This window comes from Pelophylax lessonae, assembly GCF_965119305.1.
Source record: "Pelophylax lessonae genome assembly, chromosome: 7".
Lineage (NCBI taxonomy): Eukaryota > Metazoa > Chordata > Amphibia > Anura > Ranidae > Pelophylax > Pelophylax lessonae.
This window is the reverse complement of record NC_138774.1, coordinates 87,536,452-87,561,792: the sequence shown is the minus strand read 5'-3', so window position 1 is coordinate 87,561,792 and position 25,341 is coordinate 87,536,452. Positions and strand designations below refer to the sequence as shown.

General features: G+C 42.5%; 1 protein-coding gene across 1 annotated transcript; it reads left to right on the top strand.

Moving 5' to 3' along the window:
• Window positions 1-18,816: 18,816 nt before the first annotated feature.
• On the top strand, window positions 18,817-19,785 carry LOC309560977 (olfactory receptor 6C74-like; the record flags this gene model as incomplete). Its single annotated transcript, XM_082264682.1, has 1 exon — window positions 18,817-19,785. The coding sequence occupies one exon, from the start codon at window positions 18,817-18,819 to the stop codon at window positions 19,783-19,785; it is 969 nt and encodes a 322-aa protein (XP_082120808.1).
• Between the last annotated feature and the right edge of the window lie 5,556 nt (window positions 19,786-25,341).

Below are 25,341 nucleotides of genomic sequence, written 5' to 3'. Positions count from 1 at the left end.
TCTTCAACAATATAGGACCATGCAGCTGTAACTTTAGTAATGTGGTGTATCTCATTTAATATAACAAATGCAACCAAGAATGTTACACTGGAAAACAGATCAGCAATTACAAAAAAGAATAAATTCACATACACACAAAAAAACAGGACTTAGGGAAGATAAATAACTGCTTACCTGTTGGACATTATATTAACCACTTACTTACCGGGCCATTGTAAAATGACGCCGGCAGGAACACTTCGTCAATCCGGGTGGGCGTTATATGATGTCCGCCCGGATCTGCTGCTCTCCCGCCCCCCTCCCTCCCAGGGGCGCGCAGTGCTGTGATCAGGGATGCGGTGTGTCCGTCGGGACACAGCCCATCCCTGATCGGTGTAAAGAGCCATTAAAAAAATGGCTCTTTACCATGTGACCGGCTGTGTCCAATCACAGCCGGCCACATGCACTTCCCTTGTGCATGCCGCTCGTGCGCTCCCCCAGGGGCGCGCAGAGCGGCGATCAGGAATGGAGAGTGTCACTCTGACACAATCTATCCCTGATCAGGGTAAAGAGCCAATGAAATGGTCCTGGGGGCCACTCAAGCGTAAGGCTCCATGTACACGGGACGTTAGAAAAAACGTCCTGCAAAGCTATTTCTGACGCCGGGAAAAAGCAGCTGTTAAACGTGCTTTCAGTAGCTTTTTCCATTTGCGTTATTGCACGTTTGGCCACGTTGCTTTTAGCAGCGTTTTTCTGCCTCCATTCAAAATCAATGGCTCCCTATGGGAGCCTATTGATTTGAATGGAAGGCGCACCGCAAGTCAGATCAGGACGACTTGCGGCGCGACCTGCACTGTGAGAATCTTAAGGGGGAACTCCACCCAAAAATGGGAAAAAAATTGCGTGGGGTTCCCCCCCAGGTTCCAAACCAGGCCCTTCGGGTCCGGTATGGAATTTGAGGGTAGCCCCACGCCGAAAAAACGGCGTGGGGTCCCCCCCAAAATCCATACCAGACCCTTATCCGAGCATGCAGCCCGGCAGGCCAGGAAAGGGGAGGGGACGAGCGAGCGGCCCCACCCCCCCTGGACCACACCAGGCCACATGCCCTCAACATGGGGGGGTGTTGGTGCTTTGGGGCAGGGGGAGCTCTGCACCCCCCACCTCAAAGCACCCTGCCCCCATGTTGATGAGGACAAGGGCCTCATCCCCACAACCCTGGCCGGTGGTTGTGGGGGTCTGCGGGCAGGGGGCTGATCGGAATCTGGAAGCCCCCTTTAACAAGGGGGCCCCCCAGATCCCGGACCCCCTCCCTGTGTGAATGGGTATTGGGGTACACTGTACCCCTACCCATTCACCCCATAAAAGATAGTGTATGTAAATAATGACAGGAGACGTTTTGGAAAGTTTATTAAAAATCTTCATCCGGCTCTTCGGGGTCTTCTCCTCTCCGGGGGTCTTCTGCTCTTTTGCTGTCCGCCCTTCTGCTGTCCTCTCTTCTTGTCTTCTCCTCTCCGGGGGTCTTCTGCTGTCTTCTCTCCGTGGGGTCTTCTGCTCTTTTGCTGTCCGCCCTTCTGCTGTCCTCTCCTCTCCGGGGGTCTTCTGCTGTCTTCTCTCCGTGGGGTCTCCTGCTCTTTTGCTGTCCGCCCTTCTGATGTCCTCTCTTCTTGTCTTGTCTTCTCCTCTCCGGTCTTCTGCTCTTGTGCTGTCGGCTGTCGGCTCTCCTTCTTCCTCCGGTCCTCCTCCGACGACGTCTCCAGCGATTATGCCGGCCTCTGGTCTCTGCAGCTTATTATATAGCCATTAGGGGCGTGGCCGCCAGATGACGTCATCGGGAGACCACGCCCCTTGTGTCACATGTGACGTCACATGTGACACAAGGGGCGTGGTCTCCCGATGACGTCATCTGGCGGCCACGCCCCTAATGGCTATATAATAAGCTGCAGAGACCAGAGGCCGGCATAATCGCTGGAGACGTCGTCGGAGGAGGACCGGAGGAAGAAGGAGAGCCGACAGCCGACAGCACAAGAGCAGAAGACCGGAGAGGAGAAGACAAGACAAGAAGAGAGGACATCAGAAGGGCGGACAGCAAAAGAGCAGGAGACCCCACGGAGAGAAGACAGCAGAAGACCCCCGGAGAGGAGAGGACAGCAGAAGGGCGGACAGCAAAAGAGCAGAAGACCCCACGGAGAGAAGACAGCAGAAGACCCCCGGAGAGGAGAAGACAAGAAGAGAGGACAGCAGAAGGGCGGACAGCAAAAGAGCAGAAGACCCCCGGAGAGGAGAAGACCCACGAAGAGCCGGATGAAGATTTTTAATAAACTTTCCAAAACGTCTCCTGTCCTTATTTACATACACTATCTTTTATGGGGTGAATGGGTAGGGGTACAGTGTACCTCAATACCCATTCACACAGGGAGGGGGTCCGGGATCTGGGGGGCCCTCTTGTTAAAGGGGGCTTCCAGATTCCGATCAGCCCCCTGCCCGCAGACCCCCACAACCACCGGCCAGGGTTGTGGGGATGAGGCCCTTGTCCTCATCAACATGGGGGCAGGGTGCTTTGAGGTGGGGGGTGCAGAGCTCCCCCTGCCCCAAAGCACCAACACCCCCCCATGTTGAGGGCATGTGGCCTGGTGTGGTCCAGGGGGAGTGGGGCCGCTCGCTCGTCCCCTCCCCTTTCCTGGCCTGCCGGGCTGCATGCTCGGATAAGGGTCTGGTATGGATTTTGGGGGGGACCCCACGCCGTTTTTTCGGCGTGGGGCTACCCTCAAATTCCATGCCGGACCCGAAGGGCCTGGTTTGGAACCTGGGGGGGAACCCCACGCAGTTTTTTTTCCCATTTTTGGCGTGGAGTTCCCCCTCAAGATTCTCACAGTGCAGGTCGCGCCGCAAGTCGGATCCGACTTGCGGTGCGACTTCCATTCAAATCAATAGGCTCCCATAGGGAACCATTGATTTTGAATGGAAGAAAAAAAACGTATAACGTGGCTGAACGTAGGTTCATCACGTTCAGTCACGTTTAGTCACGTTCGGCCGCGTTTCTGCGTTTGAAACGTCGGGAAACACACGTTCGAACGCAATATAATTGCGTTCTAAAAAAAGTCCCTGAACGCAACTGCCTGCAAATGACTGTAAACTACCATGTGTACATGGACAGATAAGATAACATGGAGCTGCGTTCAGGGACTTCTGAAAAAAACGCCCAACTGCTCCTAAACGTCCATTTCCAGCGTCCCGTGTACATGGAGCCTAAGTGGTCTTAATGCCATAAGGCAAGATAGGCAGTCGGTACATCAGGTGTGATTAGCTGTGATCAATTTTCAATGATTGGCACCATAGCTTGTAGACTCTATAACTTTCACACAAACTAAATAATAACCACTAATTTCAGTTATTTTTACCAAAGATATGTAGTAGTATACATTTTACCAAAATTTTATAATAGAAACTAAAACAAAATGTTTTTTTTTCAAAATTTTCGCTCTTTTTTCACTTATATCAGAAAAAATAAAAAATCCAGTGGTGATTAAATACTACCAAAAGAAAGCTCTATTTGTGTGAAAAAAATGATAAAAAATTTGATTGAGTACAGCGTTGCATGACTGAGACTGAGCAATTCAAAGTGTGTGAAAGCTGAAAATTGGTGAGGAAGGGGGTGTAACTGCTCTGTATGGAAGTGGTTAAACGACCGATCAATGCACTATTTAAACATTTGCTTAAAGAAAAACTGAGCTCTGGAAGCTGTGTCAAAAAACAGCAGGCAGAGGACAAATGACTAGTTATCGGTATGGCCTGGTATGGCTGAAAACTGGCTTCTCCTGCTCTCCCTTCTGCCGCTTTCAGCAGCTGCAGTGGGGATCTACAGAGGATTGATTCCAGCAAATGCCACCCCCAGTCCAGGACCCCCTTCCTTCTGCTGCCCAGGCCCTCTGTGTGCTCCCCTGGTCCCTCCTTCCCTCTATAGCACTGTTGATTTCCCCTTCTCTCCCTCTCACTGGCTGTTCTTTGGGATGTTTCAGGATCAGGGTAAGGGACAGTTAATTACGTCATTTACCAGCCCCTTCCTTTTCTAAATAAATACTGTGAGTGATGAGTACCGATCACTCACTGTGTTCATTCATAAATGAAGCATAGTAAACTATGTGAATGAACAAGAAGGCTGTGCAGAGCTCTTCCTGTTCAGTCATTTTGTGCAGCGGTGGCTGCAGAGATAGAGATTGAAGACTGTGTCCTCAATCACTTTCTCAAAAGTTGGACATCAGGGTTCTGTTTTGACCTCTGATATTTAATCGAAGCTCCTAACAGTGCTGTTTAAAAAATGTAAAACATAATAAATAAATTATATATATACATGTTAGTGTATTTAAATCTGTTCATACATTGAACACTCCCCTTCCCCACTAGACTTACAAAGCTGCTGCCTGCGGTGGTTATTCCTCCAGAGTTGAGTCTAACTAATACAGGAGGTGTGGTACTGGCCAGAAGGACAGAAGGAAAAAAAACAAAGCAAAAAGGAAATCTGATACAGCCACCATATCTGATAGATAAGCTATAATTGAAACACATTTAAAATTTTGGCTTTATTACCACTTTAAAGTGATTTGTAAAGGCAGAAGGTTTTAATGCATTCTATGCATTAAGATAAAAAACCTTCTTTGTGCAGCAGCCCCCCTCAGCCCCCCTAATACTTACCTGAGACCATCTCTATCCAGCGATGTTGCAAGAGAGAATCGGTTGCCTGGGACTCTCCCTCCTCATTGGCCGAGACAGCAGTGAAATGCCAATGGCTCCCTCTGCTGTCAATCAAAGTCAGTGAGCCAATTAAGGGGAGAGAGGGCTGGGCCTAGCCGCAGCTTCATGTCTGAATGGACACATGGAGCTGCGTCTCGGCTCGGGTGCCCCCATATGAAGCTGCTTGCTGTGGAGAACCTGAGAAGTGGAGGATCTGAGCTGCTCTGTGCAAAACCACTTCACAGAACAGGTAAGTATAACATGTTTGTTATTTTTAAGCAACAAAACTGAGACTTTAGTATCACTCTAGATGAATAATTAGCTCTGAGAAGGCTCATTGACACTGCAAGTGATACTTTTTAAGTTGCCTAGAGTTGGACTTTAATGGAAAATATCAGCTACAGGAAGCCTACAGGGGATACGGATGACTAAATATTTGCTCTCTGCTGGCCTTTTTTTGACACAGGTTTGACAGTACAAGTTTCCTTTAGGAAGATGTACAGTGGGGATCAAACGTTTGGGCACCCCAGGTAAAAATTTGTATTAATGTGCATAAAGAAGCCAAGGAAAGATGGAAAAATCTCCAAAAGGCATCAAATTACAGGTTCGACATTCTTATGTCAACAAAAGTTAGATTTTATTTCCATCATTTACACTTTCAAAATAACAGAAAACAAAAAAATGGCTTCTGCAAAAGTTTGGGCACCCTGCAGAGTTAATATCTTGTACTGCCCCCTTTGGGAAGTATCACAGCTTGTAAACACTTTTTGTAGCCAGCCAAGAGTCTTTCAATTCTTGTTTGAGGTATCTTTGTCCATTTTTCCTTACAAATGTCTTCCAGTTCTTTGAGATTTCTGGGCTGTCTTTGACGCACTGCTCTTTTAAGGTCTATCCATAGATTTTCAATTATGTTGAGGTCAGGAGATTGTGAAGGCCATGGCAAAACCTTCAGTTTACACCTCTTGATGTAATCCCCCGTGGATTTCGAGGTGTGTTTAGGGTCATTATCCATTTGTAGAAGCCATCCTCTCTTTAACTTCATCTTTTTCACAGATGGCATCAAGTTACCATCCAAAATTTGCTGAAATTTTATTGAATCCATTTTTCCTTCTACTCCTGAGATGTTCCCTGTGCCACTGGCTGCAATACAACCCCAAAGCATGATTGATCCACCCCCATGCTTAACAATTGGACAGAGGTTCTTTTCATTAAATTCTGTGCCCCTTCTTCTCCAAATGTACCTTTGCTCATTCCGGCCAAAAAGTTCAACTTTAACCTCATCGGTCCACAGAACTTGTTTCCAAAATGCATCAGGCTTATCTATATGTTCATTTGCAAAGTTCAAACGCAGATTTTTGTGGTGAGGACATAGAAAAGGTTTTCTTCTATTGACTCTTCCATGAAGGCCATATTTGTACAAGTATCTCTTTATAGTGGAATAGTGTACCACAACTCCAGTGTCTGCTAGATCTTTCTGGAGGGATCGTGCAGTCAAACGTGGGTTTTGAATTGTTTTTCTAACAATCCTGCGAGCTATTCTGTCTGATATTTTTCTTGGTCTTCCAGATCTTGCTTTAACTTCCACTGTTCCTGATGACTGCCATTTCTTAATTACATTCCGAACAGAGGATATTGACATCTGAAAACGCTTTGCTATCTTCTTATAGCCTTCTCCAGCTTTGTGAGCGTCAACTATTTTCAGTTCAGTTTTCTAGACAACTGCTTAGAAGATCCCATGGTGCTGATTGTTGGGGCAAGGTCAGATGAGTCTGGGCAATTAAAACCTTTGAGATTGACATCACCTGGTCTTCCCAGACGATGATTGAGAACAATCCATGACACTGGCAGGTCTCAGCCTTGCAAAGGGGGCAGTTCATGCTATAAATTCTGCAGGGTGCCCAAACTTTTGCAGACACCATTTTTTTGTTTTCTGTAATTTTGAAAGTGTCAATGATGGAAATAAAATCTAACTTTTGTTGACATATTATAAGTATGTCTAATCTGTAATGTGATGCCTTTTTGGAGATTTTTCCATCTTTCCTTGGCTTCTTTATGCACATTAATACAAATTTTTACCTGGGGTGCCCAAACTTTCGATCCCCACTGTAAGTTGTAGACATGAAAATCTTTAACACATAGTTTGATTTAATACTCAACTTCAGCAAAAACATTTTCTTTTGTTTTGGGTATGATGGAGAAGGATTAAAGCCTCTGTCAGCTTTTTATTGCTGTCCATGTCTCCGTGTATTAGGTAGATAATATATTTTGTGTAAATATAGGTGGTGCGCTAAATCCAAATAAATATGAACAAATCAATGTACATAAATCAATGTGACCAAAATTATTATAATAATAAAGTCCCAAATTCAGAGTGATGAAACCCTTTCAATTATATAACCTGGTGATACGAAATAAACATGACAAATGGTGATAGATTCAAATGGTGATTTTGAAATCCCTCCACCTGGTAAAATTCCTCCTTACCGGATGGATATGAAGTAAGTGCAAATTATGACATGTTTCAAAAACCGATTTCTTGTGACCATGCAAAAGAAATAGTGCTCTTCACTGTGCATGCAATAACCTAGATTGCCTCTTACCAGAACGGTATATAAACAGCACTCTGCAAAATCATGGGGATGATCCAACTGCCTCTTTCCAGACAAATCAATGCGGTCAGCTGACAGGGTTCAGCAGGGTTTATATCGTCCTCTCCAACATGGGCCGGTGGTGACCGACTGGATTGACTGTTCCTGTTCCACTCACTGCACTGGTGTGGTGTCTCTTCCAGATGACCTCCGCTCCGAGACGCTGCGCGGCCTGGTGACTGCCTGGTCTGGATGGATCCGATTCCGGTCCGGTCTCCTCTCCGCTCCGCTCTGCAGTGCCGGTGCCACCGTCACTGCCGCCGTGACCGTCCGTCCACCGTCCAGTGTCCACTCCAGTCGGTGCGTGACTGACGCACGCGACATCAGCGGGGTCAGCCGCTCAAAAGTGCTCAAAACTCCTGAGGGTGGTAGGTGCTCCCCAAGAACGTGAGTGACCAGAGTGTCACAGATCATAAACCAACTGTGCACCCCCTTGTGAGTGGGTGCTCACCTTATACACAATTATAACAGGCACATATAACAGGGGCTCCTTCTTAGGGTTGACCCTTCCAGATCCTATTACTCCAGTGGTTCGTAGCCCAGATACGGTTTAAATTGGCCCATATACAGGGAATCAGTGAAAACAATCCATCCAAACCGTGACACTCCAGCAGCAAGTATCAGCGTGGTATATGCAAAAAAGAAACCTCCAATAGTGCTTATACCTCTTTAAATCTTTATTTCAATAAAAGAAAAATAAATTGAACAGTTTTCAGTGCATCCATGCACTTTTTACAAGCGGCATATAAATATCCATATATCGAATCAAGCCTTAGTGATAAAGCGGGAGATGCACTGGCTGTATACCTTCTCCCACGTTGGTGCAGCCCGACAGTCTCACGAACAGTGAAGCGCTCCGTCCGTCCTTGCCCCTCCCCTACACGTGACGACCCCAGGGACCGCGTGTCTTCCTCAGGGGGATATGATTGGATGGCAGGATGCTTACTACTGTTTATATTCTGGACGGCGCCATTTTATCGAAGTACAATGAAGACATATTCCGACGGGACATGTGTATCTATAGCTCTACACATGTCAAAAGGACGAACAGGAACTGACTGCCGTAATAGCAGACTTGTATAAAGTACTCGAAATTTCTACTTGAGTAAAAGTACAAGTGCTCGATCAAAAAATTACTTGAGTAGAAGTGGAAGTGCTCGCAGAAAAAGTTACTTAAGTAGAAGTACTAAAGTATTCAACATTTTTTTTACTTAAGTATTGCAAGTAGTTTTTTCAAAAAATTTGCTACTTAAGTACTAAAAGTAAAAAGTACCAGTAGTTTTAAAAAAAAAATTCTACTCAAGTACTGAAAGTAAAAGTACAAGTACTGTGTTATGTAGTTATTAAAGAAAGAAGTCAAAAGTATGAACATCATATTGTTTTTATTATTTCAAATGATTTATTCAAATGATTAACCTGTGTTTGTTAGTAGTTTCTTGATGCACTTTAAGCGCTGTAGCACCATTTATTTGTTTGTTTCATATTTTCTTTTTATTGGAAAGATTTGTTATAGCAGCTTTTATTATACACAGTCTTTATTTTCGTATGCGCTGATTTACAAATGACATTATACACATTTTTTTGAGCTTTATGCAACCTGCCATCTACTGTTCTGGCAGTGGTAATTTTTTTAAAAGTAACGAGTAACTATGCAGCACAAAAAAAAAATACTTGAGTAGAAGTATCGAAATCATCGAAAAAATGTAGTGAAGTAAAAGTAGAAGTAGGAGAAAAAAATTCTACTCTAGGAAAGTACAGATACCGCATTTCGGTACTTAAGTACAGTACTTAAGTAGTTCTACTTCGTTACTATACATCTCTGCGTAATAGTGTCTCCCTCTTTACCACTGTAGCCATATTGCAACAAACCATGTATGTTTAAAAACAGTATATACCACGCTGATACTTGCTGCTGGAGTGTCACGGTTTGGATGGATTGTTTTCACTGATTCCCTGTATATGGGCCAATTTAAACCGTATCTGGGCTACGAACCACTGGAGTAATAGGATCTGGAAGGGTCAACCCTAAGAAGGAGCCCCTGTTATATGTGCCTGTTATAATCATGTATAAGGTGAGCACCCACTAACAAGGGGGTGCACAGTTGGTTTATGATCTGTGACACTCTGGTCACTCACGTTCTTGGGGAGCACCTACCACCCTCAGATGGTTTTGAGCACTGTATAGAAGATTCTACCTGCTATTGGCACTGACTCACAAAGACTTGGATATATCTATTTTTTGACACTTGTTTATTTTTATTCTTTTGAATTAATTTATGCTGGACTGTTTTTTGATTTTTATTACTGTGATTTGCAAATTGGAAGCAAGTTTTATATTGCACATTTGTTTGCACTGCGCACTTTTATGAGGACTTATGCCACTTTATTGAGAAAATAGTGTGTTTTATTATTATACTAATTCATTCACCAGTCACTTTATATTTTATATTAATCAGTATTCACACAGTTTATGTTTTAAACGAAACTGGTTTACCTATAAGTGTGTTAATTAGTTGAAGCACCTCTTGCCAGGTGGAAACTAATTTTTCACACTCCTAAAATATACAATATGTAGAAAAGAACAGGAATGGGACAGCCATGAAAACAGGAAGGGGAAATCTGAAGATAAACTGAGTGCAAACTAGGGTTGCACCAATACTGTTTTTTTATCGGGGAGTATGAGTACTGATACTTTCGGTCAAGTACTTGCCGATACCAAGTACCAATACCTTTGCAATGTGATTTGAGCCAATACAAAATGAATGGGCTCAAATCACACTACAAAGAATTGCATGTGATTTTAACAAGAATGCAGTGGGATTCCTGTCTGAGTTGCACGCGGATTCCTGCACCACTCCTGCGTGAACCCAGGCTGAAGTCATTATGACAAGTCTGGATTCACGCAGGAGTGGTGCAGGAAATGCATGCGATTTGGACAGGAATCACACCGCATTCCTGTTCAAATCACATGTGATTCTTTACAGTGCTATTTTCACCCATTCGTTTTGTATGGGCTCAAATCGCACCCCAAAGGTATTGGCTTTGGGTATCGGAGCATTTGCTTGAGTCCGAGTACTCGTACAAATACTCGGTATCGGTGCATCCCCAGTGCAAACGTAATGGGGTATAATACCATCTGGTAAAGAGTAGAGTTGGGCGATCGGTTTGGGCAGAGCAAAATTCAGCCTGAACATTGCCAAATTTGCAGGGAGATCAGTGGGTATTTACACACGCGCTGCACAGTACATTCTAAGCCCTGACTGGGTAAAGCTTTGCCCAATCAGGGAGTAGTGAATAGCTAGTTGTTAAGGAGTGGGGCAGAGAAAACGGCTACAGTGTCCTTAACAACCAATGAGTCATCAGCTGTCAATGGGCTTCCCCGCTAACAGATGAATAAAAAATAAACTATTGCTGGCAATAAAAAAGTGAAAGAAAAATGGCGTGGGCCCCCTCCCCCCAATTCATACCGGGCCCTTCAGGTCTGGTATGGGTTTTAACCCCACACCCAGCATGCCAGGAAAGGGGGAATAGCGAGCCCCCCCCTCCTGAACCATCCCAGGCCACATACCTTCAATATGGGAGGTGCTTAGGGGCATGTTGATAGGGACTAGGACCTCTTCCCCACAACCCAGGCTGGTGGTTTTGGGAGTCTGCAAGAGGGGGGCTTATCGGAATCTGGAAGTCCCCTTTAACAAAGGCCCCCCTATGTGAATGAGTATGGGGTACACAATACTCAAACCCATTCACCATAAAAATGTCAAAAAATAATAAAACACAAAGACAGTTATTGAAAATTAAAGGAAAAAAAAAAACAATGTATCCCCGATGTAGATCCATCGTCAACCACAATGCTGAAGCCACCTCCGGACCCCAAAAAAAAAACAGCCCAGCGTCAACTAAGGCAAACCGCCGTATGCCTTGCTTGCCATTTGACAACTCTTAAATAGGTAAGAGGGGGCCATCTGGCAACGTCACCTGGTGGCCCCACCGTCTTGTGACGTCACTGACTGATGCATGCTCACTCTAGCCAAACTCCAAGCGCGGGGGGGGGGGGAACCAACATCTGATGTTGAAGGTGGGAGAAAGACACAAAAGCCAAACCATCCTGGAATTTAGATAAATCAACCGTATTATGATCTTTCCCCCATTGAAAATCATTAGGTGGGAAAGAGCAGTTCTGAATCTAGGGTTTCCAAAAACTGAAGTCCAAGGCGAGATTTTAGAAGTCAAAGAACGTTTGGTACAGTATATAGGTTCCAAAGAGACTGGGCTACCAGTGTTATTAAGGGTAAGAAATAAGAAACTGGGGAAAAATCTCCTCAAAGGGTTCACAGATAGAAAAAGCAACTAATAATTTAATTCTTCCTTACTCTATTCTAGCCAAATCTTTTTAATTGGCATTTGGGCTGCTTTAAAGGCTCGGTTCACCCTTTAGAACAAGCTCCTCAATGACAGAGGGTTGGGGTTCTTTAATAATACTTGGTTCTGCATTGCAGTTCTCTGTGATCCATCCACTGATCTCTGGCTGTTTAAAAGCAACCCTGATAGACACGTAGCAATGCTGGCTGTGTGATCTTTTTTTGTGAACTGCAACTCACTCACAAATCTTTATCCTTTCTAGCAGCGTTGTTGGATGGGGGAGGGGGAACCTGTCTGACCACACAGCTTAGAAAGTAAAACAGATGTTAATGGGACCAAGTACAAATTTGGAGAAAGGGAAGCCTGGCATGGTCTGCAAAACCAGTTTGTTCCCAAACCCATAATGTATTAAGTGCCTGGAAAATATTTAAAAAAAAAAAGAAAAAAAGAAAATGGATTGTTTGCACATATTACTAATGCTCCACTGTATCCTTGGTATGAACAAATGGCAACTGCCCCAAACTATAACAGGCCTTAACAGCAAGGAGGGCATGGAAGGACGACGCATGTCAAACAAAAACAAACAAAAAATTCCCAGATCAACTTACCAGCCAGCCTGCAAAAAAAAAAAAACAAATAACATATTAAGTGCATGGAAAATACTGAACAAATAAAATAGGAAAATTGATTGTTTGCATATATAATTAACACTCCACTATACCCTTGGTATGGTATCTTAATAGACTATTTTGGCACATGGCCAAGTACAACCATACCTCCTACTAATTTGTGTATGGGACTAAAGATAGGTATTAAGCACTACAGTGTGGGATGGGGGAGCAAGTGTACATGTCTGCCCCATACCCTTAAAGTAGAACTATGGCCTCCCAAAAACAAAAGAATATGTCTTGTATCATAATTGTACATGCAACAGTTTTCACTTAGTCCCGCTGCAAAGTCTCACAAATACTTAGTAATCCTGCCAGTGGAATCTACCACATCCAGCTTCCTGTAACAGGTTGTCAACACTGCTGCACTGCTCCTGAATTAAAAGCAGTATTGTTATTCTCATATATACCTGCTGGTGCTACATACCTGCTGGTGCTACAATGAGATGAGAGGGCATTGTAGGCAGTATGGCTATCAGTATTGCCACTGCTGATTCACAAGCCTGTAGGTTATCAATTACCATCTGGCCACACCTGGTTCTGCTTTCTAAATTGACAGCACTACCTCTGTTGCTGAAATCCTCCCACTCTTAGCTGCAGGTCTGGAAAGGAGAGGATGTGAGGCAATAATAAAGGAGGCCCATCCCCCAAAGACGTCACTGCCAACAAAACGCGTAGGGTGTCCTAACTCACCGATTGACGAATAATGTCGGTGTATGCTAACCATGTGCCTGCTGTTTGGCTACTATTGTGGATATTGGTATGCTGATTTGTTTAACCACTTGCCGACCACCGCACGACTATTTACTGCGGCGGTCAGCCCCTCACAGGCAAAGCGATGTAGTACTATGTCGCTAGCCTGTGAGGGTCTAGGGAGCGAGCGCCCCCAGAGGCGCGCTCCCGCTCTTGCGCAGTCACGGACCCCCCCGCGCGTGTGACCAGCGGACCCGATGTCCGCCGGTCACTCGGTGATCGTCGGTGCAGAGGGAGAAAGGCAGGTTGCTGATGTAAACAAGCCGCCTGTCATTCTCCCCTGTGTATGAATGGTGATCATACGGTCCTACTATGTAGGACTGTTGATCACTGTTCCTACAGCTCAAGCCACAGCCAATCACAGTTAGAATCACGCCCCTAGGGACACACATAACCCCTCCCTCTCAAAAAAAGTTAACCCCTTCACTGCCAGTGTAATTTTACAGTAACAGTGCATATGTATAGCACTGATTACTGTAGAAATGTCACTGGTAACCCCAAAAGTGTCAAAAATGTCAGTCAAGGGTCCGATCTGTCCGCCACAATGTCGCAGTACCGCAAAAAAAATCGCAGATCGCCGCCATTACGCGTTTAAAAAAACAACAAAAATGACAAAAATCTTTCCCTTTGTTAGTAAACGCGATAACTTTTGCGCAAACCAATCAAAATACGCTTTTTGCGGTTTTTTTTACCAAACATATGTAGCATAAAACAAATTGGCCGAAAATGTTAAAAAATTGCAAAATTGACGCTCTTTTTTTGTTTATAGCGCATGATCAAAAAATCGCACAGGTGATCAAATACCACCAAAAGAAAGCTCTGTTTGTGGGAAAAAAAGGACGTCAAATTCGTTTAGGTACAGCGTTGCACGACCGCGCAATTGTCCGTTAAAATCACGCAGTGCCGAATCGCAAAATAGGCCCTGGTCAGGAAGGGGGTAAAATCTTAAGTGGTTAAGCTCCAATAGACTTATATATAGGCACCCCTTTTAAATGGGCCTCACAATGGAAGTGTATGCTTTTGGGGGTTTTTTTTTTTGGTCTATTGCATCAATCATTGCTGAGTGATGAATATCTCTTCCCAGTGGAATTACACATGTGATTATTTCATGCATTAGGGGCCAATATTACTTTTGGCCCAACTGATCTGGTAAGAGGCACACTGTAACAACTACTGCTATTTGGTTGTGGAATTCACTATTTTTTCACTCAATTTTTGTTTGCAGCGTTGCTTTTTATCTTATATTAATACTAAAAAGGTTTTTATGCATAGAGGATTTTGTGATACTAGGCTTTATCATTGGTACTCTATGATACCTAAAATATCCCATGGTAATACAATGTTGGTGTAGGTAGTTATAGAAGGACTGCTGGTACCTTTCCCTTAAAACTTTAAATTTGGAATTTCCAGAGGATTATTAAGGCAGATTGGAGCTCAAAAGGTAAAAGGTTAGGTTCTGGGGATTGTTTTTTTCCTTGTAGAGAATGTAACAAAAACGTGCTTTTTTTAAAATAAGATTTACAGCAAAATCAGTCAGCAGCATCAGACAACAACAAACCACTCATTTTTTACTGTAAGTAATAAACTAATTAAACTGATGTATATATACATTTTACTGCTAATTATTACTTCAAACCCACGTCCTTGAAGGTAAACATTTACTGCAGAGTGCCGAGGGAGTTATGTTTGTAACAAATATGCTAATTAGTACTAACAAAGCCTCAATGTACACTGATATAGGGGGTGTACAGTATATAAATAGGACCAGCGGTAAAATATTGTGTTTCTGTCATCAGTAGGGTAAATGCATACATACCAGATGTGCAGAATCTAGAAACACTGCTAAAATTCTGATTTACATCACCCTACATTTTAACAATTTCACTATGCATGTTTTTGGGCACTGTACCTGACAATTTGGTAAGCTTGCTAAAAAAAGATAAGCCTTCCAAAAGAACAAGAGTACAAAACAGCATCCCACCAAATAGGTAAGACTGTTGTTAACCAATGTGGTGGCTAAGAAATTGACACAGTTGTCTTGTATTGCTGGGTTTGGGTCCAACTAAGAACACTATTTGCATGCAGTTTATTTTTTTCTGTCTATCTGGGTTTCTGTTTAGTGTATTAGTTTCATCCTCCAGTTCATAAAAATAAATTAACAGGCTGACTATCTATCTATCTATCTATCTATCTATCTATCTATCTATCTATCTATCTATCTATCTATCTATCTATCTATCTATCTATCTATCTATCTATCTATCTATCTATCTATCTATCTATCTATCTATCTATCTATCTATCTATCTATCTATCTATCTATCTATCTATCTATCTACCTGTTATAGGTAATGGATGAACATTTAATCACTTCTGAACCGGAAGATTTTCCCCCTTAATGACCAGGCCATATTTTGTGATTCTGCATTACTTTAACGGGCAATTGCGCAGTGATGCGACGCAAATAAAATTGACGTCCTTGTTTTCCCACAAAAATTGGTGGTATTTGATCACCTGTGCGATTTTTATTTTTATTTTTTGTGCTATAATCAAAAAAAGAGCGACAATTCTGAAAAAAAAAAGCAATATTTTTCATTTTCTGCTTTATAACATTCTCAAATAAAAAAAATTAAAAACGAAAATGTTTTAACATTTTAGGCCAATTAGTTTTCTGCTACATATTTTTAGTAAAAAAAATTGCAATAAGCGTATTTTGATTGGTTTGCGCAAAAGTTATCGCGTCTACTAACTACAGGAAAGATTTTACCAATCAATACATGTGGTAGCCACATTCGTTTTCTTTTTAGTTTTTTTTTTTTCCTTTATTTTCACCTGGTAAGTCTTTTATTTCCTTTACCAGAACAAGCTGTCCAGCAAAAGTGCCAGTTAGAGAGTTGAGATAAACAATTTACCTCCAAGTTGGATGTTTACAATGCTCAGCTTTTACTAATTTACTGTATGTTGCTGCAACAGCTGTAATTTGTTACTCAAGTTCATCTAAATCAGCTAGTGCTTCTAATGCTACATTCTCCCCAGATTGACAATGCTGCTGCCCAAAGAAATCTCTTTTGCTCTTCCATATAATGTGGAGACATCCTAGGACAGGAAGTGTGTTATTAGATGGATCACCATGTGAAAATAAAAGTACAACAGTCTAAAACAAAGAAAACTAAAGCAGCCAACACATCTAAGAACTGGTAAGCTGCAATATATTACATGTATGGGGGTTTAATACTGTTTTAAGGATGATATTAAGTTTTGCTAAATGTATTCACAGATTTCAAGTTAAATCAGTTTCTAGAGTTATGATGTTTTTTTTGTTTTATTTTAGACCCTATCTCTACTGACTCCCACTGGGACATAATTTGAATTTTATTTCCCTGTGTGCAAAGAAGATTAACTGAAGGGTGTTTTATAAGTGTGAAAAAAAGGTATTCCATGTTTTGCACTAGTAGCTCTTTTCCATAGTTACCTCAACTTCTTTGAGAAATTGTGTATTGTGTCAAATTTTTACATTGTTATTATCACTATTCTCTTTTCAATATAGTTTTTATTGCCATTTTTTATAATTATTTTTGATTTGAGGATGGCGGGAGGTGGGGTGGGGTTCATGATCGTGTGACTGCCATGATTGGAAGCAGCAATTGGGAGCTTTCTGTTAGCCCCCGGTAACATGCCAGGTGCGTGCAGGGTGAACGCTCTTGGCGCAACTGTATTTGTACTAATGCACGCAAATATGCGGCCGCTCAGCGCCATGGTCCACCTGCCAAGAGGTCACATATTTGCGTGTGGCCGAAGCCAAGAGGTTAATTAGGTCATTTATTCTTATTGTTTGCCTGCTCATTCTAATGCATATCTTATATTTAGGGAGTTTTGCATTAGTGATTATAGGTAAAGTAATGTAGTGACATGATAAATTTGGTGTAAAAAGACAGGTCCATCAAGTCCACCCTTTTAAAATGCCAGGAGATTTGGTCCACAGGAAGGCAAAACAACCACCCCCAACATACATTCTCTGAGAAAAAGTGTAAAAGTCCAAATGAAGTCTTGCACCTTTCTGTCTGTTTATACTCTACAGGTATATCTCATAAAATTAGAATATTATCAAAAAGTACATTTATTTTAGTAATTCAATTCAAAAAGTGAAACTCATATATTTTATATAGATATGTTACACACAGAGTGATATATTACAAGCATTTCTTTCTTTAAATTTTGATGATTATGGCTCACAGCTAGTGAAAACCCAAAATTCTGTATTTTAGAAAATTTAGAATATTATCAATAAATCAATAAAAAAAGGATTTCTAATACAGAAATGTTGGCTTACTGAAAAGTATGTCCATGCACAGTATACTATGCACTCAATACTTGGTCAGGGCTCCTTTTGCGTGAAGTACTAGCTCAATGTGGCGTGGCATGAAGGTGATCAGTCTGTGGCACTGCTGAGGTGTTATGGAAGCCCAGGTTGCTTTGATAGCGGCCTTCAGCTCGTCTGCATTGTTGGGTCTGGTGTCTCTCATTTTACTCTTGACAATACCCCACAGATTCTCTATGGGGTTTAGGTCAGACGAGTTAGCTGGCCAATCAAGCACAGTGACACCATGATCATTAAACCAGCTATTGGTACTTTTGGCAATGTGGGCGGTGCCAAGTCCTGCTGGAAAATGAAATCAGCATCTCCATAAAGCTGGTCAGCAGAGGGAAGCATGAAATGCTCCAGAATTTCCTGGTAGAGGGTGCACTGACTGTGGACTTTATAAAACACAGTGGACAAACACCAGCAGATGACATGGCCCCCCAAATCATCACTGACTGGAAACTTTACACCGGACCTCATGCAACTTGGATTCTGTGCCTCTCCACTCTTCCTCCAGACTCTGGGACCTTAATTTCCAAATGAAATACAACATTTTCCAACGTCTGTGATGATTTGGGGAGCCATCATTTTTGCTAGTGTTGGTCCACTGTGTTTTATCAAGTCCAAAGTCAATGCATTTGGATCACCTGTACAACTGCTATAACAGCAATGTGAACTTAAGACCATGAAAAAGAAGGTTGGTGATACAATGTCTAACTGACTGCATATCTGTTTCTGTGACTTTAAATTTGGGTTTTAAAAATGTTGCCACACGGGGGGAGAAATTTTTTCCTGACCCCATTGCAGCAAAAAAAAAAAATATTCCCGAATATTATGTGTTTTGCTCTTGCCTCATACAGTGGAGTATCTAACAGCATAGCTACTCTCTCTGTTAAGAACACTTTCTTAAGGTGTTCCAAGAACTAAAATGTGCTTAGCAGTTAAAGATGCAATATTTTTTTTTTTTTTTATCCTTTATGTTTGCTTGATCCTGGTGATAACATATTTCCTGTCTTAGGGTGACTTCACTTATTCACTGCACTGTATTTATGGATCATCAGCTTTGTCACCCTGGTCTCCAGATTTGGCGTACAGAACAATCCTCTCCAATCAGCTCGATAACATGGAGGGAAGAGGTGTTCTGTAGTCCACAGAGATGAATTTAGGGAAGAAAAAAAGTTCAATGCATTATAGAGATGTACTATGTTTTCTTTTTCCTTTATGTTGCCTATACATATGCATTAAACTGATGGTAAATTAGTTCAGTAATTTTTTTCTTCCATGCACAGCTTTTTTAGGTTAAATCTTTCAGAAAGCAGCTATGTATACAAACCCTTCAAATCACACAACCTTCGTCTTCATTATAACGGGAATTTCAGACATCAAAGAGTTTCAGAATCCGATCTTCATTCTCGTTTTGTTTATTTATCTCCTCACCCTTGGTGGTAACATGACCATTTTGCTCTTGGTCTGCTTTGATCGTCATCTCCATACACCAATGTACTTTTTCTTGGCCAACTTGTCTATTTCAGACATGTCCTCCTCCACCATCACTCTACATAAGAGTCTTGTTATCCATATTACAGGAAATAAAATGATTTCTTATGCTAGTTGCTTGGTTCAAATGTATATGTTTGCATCACTAACAGGACATGAACTTTTTATACTGACAGCTATGAGCTTTGACCGTTATGTGGCCATCTGCAACCCTTTGCGTTATCACACTATCATGAGCAATAAAACCTGTGTTCTGTTGGCCATGTGCTGTTGGGTGTTGGGTTTTGTAGTGGTCATTCCACCAACTGTCACTGTATCAGGATTTACATGCTATATCTCCAACAAAATCAACCATTTCTTTTGTGAGATGGCGACACTTTCAATGCTAACTTGCAGTGACACTTCCGTTCTGGAACTTCTGAACCTCACCGAAGGACTTATTGTCGCTACACTCCTACCTTTCCTCCTGACTTTTATCCCCTACTTATTTATTATATCTACCATATTAAGAATTTCATCCAGTACTGGTAGGCGTAAAGCCTTCTATACATGTTCCTCCCATCTGACTGTCATTGTACTTCTCTACGTGATTCTAACTTGCCAGTATATTGTACCAACAACTTCTACAGACTCCAAAAAGTTTTTCTCGCTCTTTAACACAGCTGCAGTCCCAATGCTAAATCCATTGATCTACAGTTTAAAGAATAAAGATGTGATGTCAGCTCTTCGAAGATGTCTCAGAAGGTGTAGGGTCAAGTATGGCAAAACACATGGGCTAAGAAGAAATATTTAGCTTTAGATATTTAGCTTTCATGACATAAATTGCCAAAATGGCAAACTTATGTTATGAAAGCTAAATAAATAAATGTTATAAAGTTCAGAAGACATTAAGCCTCACTAAGCAAATTAAACTACATAGGAGTACATTTGTAGCTCATAGACAAAACAAATGATAGTTTTTGTTGCCTAACTGCTATTTTTTAATAAAGAAATAATAATAAAAGAAAAGATTTAATCTTTTTGGTATCTTGTGGTCAAAACAAACATATTTACATAAGCACAAACTGCTCAGAAAGGTTTTTGGAAAATAAGTAACGTTACGTTGGTTTTCATTGTTGAGATTTATTGAACGTGAAGGCGAGTTTCTAAAATATAAGCATTTAAAAATAGAACAAGCAAACAATTGTACAAATATCGGATATGTAATGTTTCTAATGGCTTTACCTTCTGATAGAAGTATATTCTTTATGATAAAACTCCTTGTTTTTATGTGTATTTGATATTCAAACTACTGTAAAGGCATACAATTGGTTTTCTTTTGATTACTTTAAAAAATATATACCCTATGTATTTAATCTCTGTTTATTTTATTTTTAAGGTGTTTTCTGTACATATTTTTCTGCTATGATATAGTGAATATTTTTATGTTATAGCTCCAAGCATGATCCAAATTTACCTACTAGTATCTCTCTCCCCTCTAGTACATGCCTAATGCTGGTCTTAACCAGTAGATTTCCATTTGACCATTTGGATCAGAATGGATTAAAATTTACCCTTGATAAATCAACCCCATTATCTGTTAGAATTTTATCTTTTTTTTATTATATATTTTGCTCACATTTAGCGCATACATATTTTGCCATATTTGGGGAGAGAACACTGAATTTTTCAAGATCACTCAAAGGAACTTACAATTTAATGCTCAGAGTACAAGCACACAGAACACAAATACACACACAACCATACACAAGGCCAGTTAGGATAAAAAATGACTCCAATATATATACTGTACGACTTTCTACACACGCAATATACACATATGGGGATGATTTACTAAAGGCAAATGGACTGTGCACTTTGCAGTGCAGTTGCTCCAGAGCTTAGTAAATAAGCAGAAGATCTGCTGACTTCCATCAACCAATAATATGCCAGCAAAAATGCTGTTCTTTGAAAAAGGCTTCTGCCAGTTTATGATATGCCTAAAGCAGTGGTTCTTAACCTGGGTTCGATGATCGAACCCCAGGGGTTCGGTGAGTCAGTCTCAGGGGTTCGGCGGGGGGGGGGGGGAACAGGGCAATTGCTCCCCCCGAGAAAATATTACTGATTGTGAGGCCAACCCCCCCCGGGAAATCAGAGCTGCGGTCGGGACGACTCACAGCCATTACACATTGACACTTGACGCTCTGCCCCCTGTACCTCCCCCAGCAGGTTTCCAGCCTATCTCCTGCAGGCTGCTTGCTGCTTGAGTGGGCGGGATGGGGATGTACCTGACCACGGAGATCGCGCCCGCCTGGAAGAGGGAAGTGTGAGCAGCTGAGCAGAGGGAGCCGAGTGAATGTTCCTGGAGGTAGGCTCAGCTAGCTGTACATGGTGGATTCGTTTGCAAGCACCTCTATGCTAAGTCTGCTGAGTTACTGCAGCTTAGCATAGATGTGCTGTTAGCTGACAAATGGAAATGCATGTCCTTTTCATTTAGCTCAATAAGCATTGTGAATGCCCCCTGGTGTGTGCCCTCCTGATACCCCATGGTATGCCTCCCAACACCTCCCCCCCAGTGTGTGTCCCCCTGACACCCCATGGTATGCCCTCCCAACAACTCCCCCCAGTGTGTTCCCTCTTGACACCCCATGGTATGCCCTCCCAACCCCCCACCCCAGTGTGTGCCCTCCTGACACCCCATGGTATGCCCTCCCAACCCCCCCAAGTGTGTGCCCCCCTGACACCCCATGGTATGCCCTCCCAACCCCACCCCAGTGTGCCCTCCTGACACCCCATGGTATGCCCTCCCACCCCCCCAGTGTGTGCCCTCCTGATACCCCATGGTATGCCTTCCCAACCCCCCCCAGTGTGTGCCCTCCTGGCTCCCCCAGTGTGTGCCCTCCCAACCACTGATGTGTGCCCTCCTGACACCCAGTGTGTGGCCTCCTGACTCTCCACTGGTGTGCCCTCACTACCCTCCCCCACAGTGTGTGTGTCCTCCTGACCCTCCCCCCAGTGTATGCCCTTCCAACCCCCTGGTGTGTGCCCTCATAACCCCCGGTGTGTGCCCTCCTGACCCCCCCCCCAGTGTGTGCCCTCCTGACCCTCCCCTGGTGTGTGCCCTCCCAGCCCCCTGGTGTGTGGCTTTACTGATCCCTGTACACTGTCCTATCCTCTGTCCTGTCAACTCCTGTCCTCTGCCCTATTCTCTGTACACCGTCCTAACGCCTACTGACCACTCTATCCTTCCCTACAATCAACTGACCCGTATACACTGCCCTACATGCTACTGGCCTCTGTACACTGCCCTACATCCTACTGACCTTTCTACACCGCCCTAAAAACTACTGACCTCTATACACTGCCCTACATGCTACTGACCTTGCTACACTGCCCTACAAACTACTGAGCACTGTACACTACCCTACAAACTACTGAGCACTGTACACTACCCTACAAACTACTGACCACTGCCCTACAAACTAATCACTACTGCACACTGCCCTACAGCCTACTGACCTCTGTACGCTGCCCTACAGCCTACTGACCACTGCACGCTGCCCTACAAACTACTGACCTCTGTACGCTGCCCTACAGCCTACTGACCTCTGTACGCTGCCCTACAGCCTACTGACCTCTGTACGCTGCCCTACAGCCTACTGACCTCTGTACGCTGCCCTACAGCCTACTGACCTCTGTACATTTTACTTTGTATGATACGTTTAATTCAGTTCTGTAAACAACACCTTATTTTCTGGCAGTGCCCCTCACGAGACTAGACTCATAAAATCATATTTTATTTTTCCAATTAAGAAGGGTTCAGTGAATGCGCATATGAAGCTGGTGGGGTTCAGTACCTCCAACAAGGTTAAGAACCACTGGCCTAAAGTATACATGTAAGTGCAATACTTATTTTTAGCAATAAATCTTTTAAAGCGGTCTGCACTGTTGGATGTCTGTTCTTTCCTTTTCTGGCTGATCTACACCTGTCTCTGAGGGACTGTGACTCGAGGTCCAGCTTCAGGAATGGATAAACTTTTGAGCAATTGTATTAAAAAGCGCATATGTCCCATTTTATACACTGGGGTCCACAGTATCAGGTGAGAAGATACTCTGAAGGGGTGGTGAAGGGCACTGCGGTGGTGTGTTCTTGATGTGAAGAAAGCACATGGCTTGAAGGATAGCTTTTGGATCTCCATAGAGTGATTGCGCAAAGATTGCACAGTGATTGCATGGTGTATGGGACTTATTTATGGACTACACATTTTTTCACCAGTGACCGATTTTTGAAATTTGTGCCCAATCATGAGATTCATTATGTTTGATTTAACACGCATGTTCATAGAAGTTTACAGATTTATTATTTGATTGATGTATATATGAGATTTTCAATTATTTATTGCACGTGTCACTTTATGAGTAATTTTGCTCAAAGCACTACACTATTATTTGGTCTAATGCATTTACCATGCATTGCTGTGTATTACCACAATGGGATGGTGGGAACAGGCCCTAAGTGTCCCTGTTGTATTAGTGAGCTGTGTGCTCCCCTTATTGGTACTTAGCATGACCCCTTACATTGGAGGTCAGCATGTCCACACTGTTACTTAGAGTGCCTCGTTACTCTCAGTGCATCCCCTTACATTAGTGGGCAGTGCTCAGTGGGCCTCCTTCATTTTGTGGTTCATGCACAGCATGCTCCCTTACAATGTGGTTAGTGTTCAGTGTGTCCACTTACATTGGTGGTCAGTGCTTAGTATGGCACTAGTTACTAGTGGTCTGTGGTCACAGTTGCATGCTGCAAGTGCAGTTGCTCCAGAACTTAGTAAATGAGCAGTAGCTTTTCTGACTTCTATCATCCAATCATGTGCCAGCAAAAATGCTATTTTTTTTTTTCCTTGCATGTGATTGGGTACTCTTTGCAAACTGAAGCCTTACCTCATTTACTAAGCTCTGGGGCAAATGCACTTGCAGAGGGCAACTGCACATTGCAACATGCACACTCAGTTCTTACAGCAGTGGTCAGTGCTTAACATGTTTCCTTACATTGGTGATCAGTGCTCAGAGTGCCTCCTTGCATAAGTAGTCAGTACTAATTGGTCAGTGTGACCCCTTACATTGGTGGTTAGTTTGTCCCCTTACATTAATGGTCAAAGAGTCCCCTGACCACCCCTTCTTCACAAGCTATCAGCAAGATTATTCCCATGCAGGCAGGGGATAGGGAGTGAGCAGGCACGGAGGTTGATATTCACATGCTGGCAGTGACATTACGTCCCCAGCTATAATTGCAAGGTAAATGGAAATGTCTGTTCACTGACTTGCTATGCCTCCCAGAGACAAACATACAAGTAGGCTTGGGGCAGGAGCAGCGCCCTACTAAAAAACCCAGGACTGCTAGAGGAATTGCCGACATCCAATATGACAGTTCAGACTGTGCACTATACACAGTAAAAAGTAGTCAAATTGAATGGTGGGTAGTTTACATAATTAGGACCAGGAGCACCAAATATCATTATGTGGGGCACGTGCCCCAGGTGCCAGGTGCTAGCGATGCCACTGGTGTATATTATTATTCTTGAGCTTTGCAATTAGATTAAAGTCCTAATTCAAGCTTTATTCTCTCTTCGGTTTTTCTTTGGAGTAAAACTTCAATATAAATTATGAAGCTGTTACTCTCTCACTGTTGGATTCATTTATTTATTCATTATTTTGGTGTTATGAAAAATTTAGCATATTGAGCTTCATAACTTCACTTGAGATAGCAAAGTTTTTAGTGGAAGCAGCTTGTGTTTGAAATTCACCACCTGAGGTTTAGTAACAGACTGAACCTCTAAAAACTAAAATATGTATGGATTTTCAAAATATAAAAACACCAAATAATCCAGGTATTCATTAAAAAAACACTGCATCTTTAAAGGGAACTAATGTAAATACCTTAAAGTGTCTTGATTTTAGTCTCCTGTAATTTTATAGCAACACCAATCTGTGGAGAGGGAGAGGTAACGCTAAGAGCCATCCAGACACTTCTGCATGCACTGACAAGGGGAGAGAACAGAGTGATCAAAGTGATGGCTCATAGAATTGCAGATGATTTTTCATTGTCCAATTAGCAAGCTGGGGTCCTACTTTTGTGCTATATCTGGCAGTATTGAAGGTCTAAAAAAATATATAAAGTAAGGCACTGTTTAGTTAAATGTGCATCTTAGAAAAAGAAAAATTGTGGAATTAGCATCTACAAACTATAAATCCATGAAGTGCAATAAAAAATTGCATAAAAAATAAGACACTATCATTGAAATGTAACTATAAAGTGTCATCGTGCATATATTCCATAATTGCATAAGTGAATAAGAAAAAATACAATACAGTT